This window comes from Myotis davidii, unplaced genomic scaffold (genome assembly GCF_000327345.1).
Source record: "Myotis davidii unplaced genomic scaffold, ASM32734v1 scaffold3246, whole genome shotgun sequence".
NCBI classification, from domain to species: domain Eukaryota; kingdom Metazoa; phylum Chordata; class Mammalia; order Chiroptera; family Vespertilionidae; genus Myotis; species Myotis davidii.
This window is the reverse complement of record NW_006297406.1, coordinates 19,112-25,078: the sequence shown is the minus strand read 5'-3', so window position 1 is coordinate 25,078 and position 5,967 is coordinate 19,112. Positions and strand designations below refer to the sequence as shown.

The 5,967-nt window shown below is 39.7% G+C and overlaps 1 protein-coding gene across 1 annotated transcript; it reads left to right on the top strand.

Annotated features, from left to right (window-relative positions):
- Positions 1-2,754: 2,754 nt before the first annotated feature.
- On the top strand, positions 2,755-5,961 carry LOC102766861 (zinc finger protein 280B). Its single transcript, XM_015570120.1, has one exon. The coding sequence runs from the start codon at positions 2,820-2,822 to the stop codon at positions 4,413-4,415; it is 1,596 nt and encodes a 531-aa protein (XP_015425606.1). The 5' UTR covers positions 2,755-2,819; the 3' UTR covers positions 4,416-5,961.
- The last annotated feature ends 6 nt before the right edge of the window (positions 5,962-5,967 follow it).

Here is a 5,967-nt window from a genome sequence, read left to right as displayed (position 1 = left end):
GGACATACATATATGGCATTGCGGGCCATTTGTGTAATCCAGGATATTCTCTCCATTTCAGAACCCATAACTTAATCACATCTGCAAAGATCCTTTTTCCAAATCACGTAACATATACATGTTTCAGGGATTGGGACCTGATATTTTATTTTTCTTTTAGTTCAACTTACTTTCCTTCCTTATTTCTCCCCTCCTCTCCCATCTATGATAACCACTAGTTTATTTCTGTCTGTATGGATTTGCCTTTTCTAGATGTTTTATGTATTGTAAGTGGAATCATAAACTATATGGACTTTTGTGTCTGGTTTTATTCACTTAGCATGTTTACAGGGTTCATTCATATCATATATGTATCATGGTGCTTTATTAGTTTTAATGGCTGAATAATATTCCATTGTATTACCACAGTTTGTATATGCACCCATCAATTAGTGAACATTTGAATTGTTAGCACTCTGTGGCTATTATGAATAATGTTGTTTGAACATTGTTGTGCAAGTTTTTGTGTGGATTTGTGTTTTCAATTCTTTGCAGTATAGACCTAGGAGTAAAATTCCTGGACCATATGATAACTCTGTATTTTGCCTGGCTGGTGTGGCTAAGTGGTTGAGCATTGACCTATGCACCAGGAGGTCACAGTTCTATTCCTGGTCAGGGCACTTGCCTGGGTTGTGGGCTCCATCCCTGGTAGGGGGTACGCATGAGGCAGCCAATCCATGAGTCCCTCTCGTCATTGAATTTTTTTTCTCTCTCTCTCCCTTCCTCTCTCTGAATTAAAAAAAAAAAGTAACTATATTTAATTATTGAGACACTGCCAACTGTTTTCCAAAGTGGCTGCGCCATTTTCCAGTAATTGCACCAGCAATATATGAGGATTCCAAATTCCCTGCATCTTCTGCAACACTTATTATTGTTCCTCTTTTTTATTGTAGCCAGTAGTGGGTGTGAAGCAGATCTAATTATGATTTACATTTTCCTAATGACTAAACATGTTGAGCAGTATTTTTTGGGGGTATTGGCTATGTATATATATCTTCTTTGAAGAAATGTCTATTGACATCCTTTGCCCATTGTTGAATTATTTTTTAATGTGCTAAAAACCCTATAACATAAATTTTACCACCTTAACCATTTTTAAATGTTAAGTATATTCACAGTCTTTTGAAACAGCTCTCTGGAACTTTTTCATGTTGCAAAATTGAAACTCTACTCATTAAACAATAAACTCCCCTTTTCACTCTCTCCCTAGATCCTGGTATTCATCCTACTATTCTACAATTTGTATCTTTTCTGTTTCTTTGATTACTTTACATACTTCATATCAGTAGAATCATACAGTACTTGTCTTTTTTGTGGCTGGCCTATTTCATTTACCACATGTCTTCAATGATCATGCATGTTGTAGCATGTGACAGTTTCCTTTTTATGACTGAATAATATTCCATTGTATGTATATGTCACATTTAAAAATTGTCAGGCGTGGATTAAAAAAAAAAACACCCAACCATTTAGGAATAAAGGAATAATATAACTACAGTGGTATTTTAAGATTCAGATGGTGGCAATGTGCTATATAATTTGAAGGCTAGAGAGAGAAGACAGAACAATTTGAAGCTTATTACAGATGTACAGACATGAAGTAACCAGTGGGCCTAAACCTAGAAGTTGGGAGTAGGTGCTTTAATAAGAATGGAAATGAAATGTAGTTAGAATGACCTGACCAGTGCTCTGAAAAGTTACTTAGAATCACTAATACATTTCTGTGATTAAATTGATGGGAGCTAGGGGAGGTTAGAACAGGTTTTATAAAGTAGAAGGAGAATAAAAATGAATCCAGTGAGGCTCTTTGATCCTTAGAGACTAAGCAATTAATAGCACCATCATCAGAAATAGACATGCACTAGATCAGAGTTCTGTTGGGAAGAACACAGAACCAGAATTCAGGAATCACACATTTTAGTGCTAGCTCTGTTTCCAAACCCTACATATAACTTTAGCTGAATCATAAACTTTTCTAGCCTTTAGAAGTCCATCCTGAGATAATTCTGATGGTCATATTACTTGTCACATTATCTTCTGAGTTTTATGGTATTATGAAGAAATTAATACTTTTGATTTAGATTTTTTTTTTTATAGAGAGGATGTTAGAGCATAAATGTAGAATTACCTAGAAGGTAGTTACTAGGAATGTGGAAGTGATCCTGCGAAGAAGGTTAGATCAAGGAAGAAGTTCTCCCATAGAACATTTTTGATTGCCACCGCTAGGGGATTGCCATTGGCATTTGCTGGTAGAGGCAACAGAAGAGATCATAATCAGCATAGGACAAATCTATGATTATGATTCTAGAGCAGGGGTGGGCAAACTTTTTGACTCGAGGGCCACAATGGGTTCTTAAACTGGACTCAGAAGAAGGAGTTGCGGCCGTGTTTCCCGACGTTGCCATGTTAACACTGCTGCTCGTGAATGAGCGGAGGGGAGAGCAAGAGAACCCTCCGCTCTTTTGGCTCCGCAGGCCGGATAGAACAGCCGAACGGGCCGGATCCGGCCCGCGGGCCGTAGTTTGCCCATGGCTGTTCTAGAGTCTCACAGACTTGTAATCATAGTTTTAAGCTGTCATTTATTCTCTTTGAGTCTCAGTGTCCTTATCGGTAAAATAATGGATGTTTATAACTAGCTTGAGTTTTGGAGAAAATTAAATGAGATACATTTTTTTCTGTACTTACTGATGTGTAGTGTTGTTTGTGCTTAGGTGGCAGTTCACATAAAGGAAACATTAGGACTTGTGGCAACACCCTTCAAGAATAAAAAAAGTTAGAAAATGGGACCACCATATGTGGTATGTGAGGAAAAACAAGAGCCAGGACCACAGAAGAGCAGAGAAGAAAACAAACAAGTAGATGAAGATGCTGAGCTGATCTTTGTTGGGGTGGAACATGTAAATGAAGATGCTGAGTTGATCTTCGTTGGGGTGACTTCACATGCAAAACCAGTCGTTTCCCACATCTTGAACAGAGTCACCCCGGGTTCGTGTTCAAGGAGAAAAAAGTATGGTAAGCTCAGAAAAGATACTGCTCACAAATTGCAGCCTGTAAGTCATGTGACCCGTACATCCGAAGCAGTGACTGTCTTGCCAATTCCTGAGCCTGAATCAAGATTAACAGATAGTCCTATTATTATTGAGCCTTTGTCTGAACCTGATTATAGAAGTAATTCACCACAAGTTGTGCCTAATAGCTCTTCAGAGTTATGTTCTCCTTTGATTACATTCACAAGTTCATTGCAGCATCCAGTGGGATCAGCACTTTCTGTCGGAGGTCTGAGTAAAAGTCCTGGTGCATCAAAGCGACTTTGCACTTCTGAAGTAAACAGCATAAATCCAAAAAGGCCTAAACTCAGTGACAAAATCACAGGGGGACAGTCTTCAGTTGTGTCCTCTTCAGGAATCTTTCATACAATGATTCCTCAGCGAAGCACACCCTCAAATGGTGTTCATACCTCATTAAGCCCTATTCAGAACGGAGCACTTTTCCCAGCAGCTTTTCCAAAGGACAAAGTCCATTTCAAGACTATAAATCCTGTTGGAGAAAATAGACGGACAAAAACAGATCTTTTGAGCCTAGCAAGTCAAAACAAAACTGACGATCTCAAGAAAGGAAATCTGATTGTGTTACTTCATGACTTTTACTATGGACAACATCCAGGAGATAGGCAGCCAGAACAGAAGACTCACACAACCTTTAAATGCTTCAGCTGCAGGAAAGTTCTAAAAAATGTCAAGTTTATGAATCACGTGAAGCACCATTTGGAACTTGAGAAGCAGGGAGATGACAACTGGAAAAACCACACCACCTGCCAGCATTGCCACCGGCAGTTTCCCACTCCCTTCCAGCTGCAGTGTCACATTGAAAGTGTGCACACAGCGCAGGAGCCCTCCGCGGTCTGTAGAATTTGTGAATTGTCATTTGAAACAGATCAGGTTCTCTTACAGCACATGAAGGACAATCATAAGCCTGGCGAAATGCCCTACGCGTGCCAGGTTTGCAATTACAGATCGTCGGCCTTTGCTGACGTGGAAACACATTTCAGAACCTGGCATGCAAACACTAAGAACCTGCTTTGTCCATTTTGTCTCAAAATTTTCAAACTGGCAGCACCCTACATGTATCATTATAGAGGACACTGGGAAAAGTTTATTCATCAGTGTTCCAAATGCCGGCTGCAGTTTCTAACTTTCAAGGAGAAAATGGAGCACAAGACCCGGTGTCATCAAATGTTTAAGAAGCCTGAGCAACTGGAAGGATTGCCTCCTGAAACTAAAGTTGTTATTCAGGTATCACTGGAGCCTCTTCAACCAGGGTCAGTGGAAGTAGCATCCATTATTGTGAGCACATCTGATTCTGAACCATCACCTTAGACCTAAAAGTAGAATTAAAACAACAACAACCGTTAATCCCATTTTCAGGAAATCTAAAGCAAGTACTTTAATGAAAGTGAGAAACCTCATAAATAAAAATATACAAAACGTTAGTAGCTTAAAAATAGTGAAACCAATGGGTCATTTATGAGTTTTTTTTATAAAATTCATCAAATTCAGTATTATTTGATACGAGTTTTGAGATGTTGTTTAAAAAATGTATTAACTGCTTTTTATGTGACTCTATCTGGCTTAACACAAAAGGTGCTTGTGTATGTATATGTATGTGAAAGAAAAGCCAGAAACCTATTTATTATTTTTCTATTTCATGTTACTTGTGGGTGTGAAATCTCTTTTTTCTGTATATAGAATCTGTAGAGTTACATGCCTTGAAGATTATAATATTAACTCTAGTCAGACTGGACTGGCTTTGGTGTGGCATGGTCCTGTTTACTGCTGAAGTCCCAGAAGTGCCTCTGTTTTGCAGGCCTAAAGTAACCTGCCTCTGAACATCTGGGTGTGGAGAAGTTGAGGGAGAAGCTGTGGCATGAATGGGACCAGGAAGTGGGAGGTTAGTCAATGGAGAGCTGAGGCGCTTTTTCCCAGTGGAGAGAGCGGCACACACTCACTTGTCTTAGAGCCAAGACAGAAGGAATACTGTGTCAGTGTCGTTATCCCACCCAAGCACATCCAAAGAGGCAAAGTCATTACAATAAAATGCCTATGTTTGGTGAGGGGCCCCTGCAGACATCAGCCAACCAGTGTATCATTGGCTTAAGCAGAGGGAGCGAATAGAATGGGGCCTGGTGCCAGTGGGCCTCTTGTTGAGTGACCCACAAGGAGATTCAATTTGTTCCCTCCCCTCCTTTCTGGCTGGCCTTTAGTCAGAATGAGCTATGTCCCTTACAGCCACAGCAGTAAAGAAGTCAAGTTTCCCATGACAAAGAAGCACTGACATCCATAGTTTGAACTGTACTGGACCCATAATTTTAACTGAAAAGGGCCAAATTGTATCTGTCCAGTTCATGGGCTGAGCTCAGTTTAGTTCTCTAACGGTTAAGCTGGAATGGGCATTGCCCAAGAACAGTAGGTACAGTGGCTACAAATAGCCCAGGTGACTTACTAAAATAAGCTTGTTATAGGGCTTTTCCATGTATTTTTTATTCTAATTGAACATGTGAAGTTTGCAGTTTTGTATCTTGCCTTGTTGGGCATGAATGTATTACAGTTAAAAGTTATTATTGTCTTGTGTGTGTAATTTCCCATTTCATGATTAATACCTTTTGGGTCTTGACACATTCCAATGTGCAAGTAATGTTCCTTTTATTTTAATAAGTATTAGGTCGTAGAGTTATTGCCCTTCATCTAATCTGTCCACCTATCTATTATGTGAATATACTATAAGGAGACCTTCCCCTGCCATTTCCAAGGGTCCTTTCACAGAACTGTGGAATACTCCCTGAGTTTGATTTCTGAACATTGGCGGCCTTGGCTGCTTCTGTGGGTTCCCAGGGTTGAGTTTCCCTCAGTATATTCTAGTGCCATCCCTTCT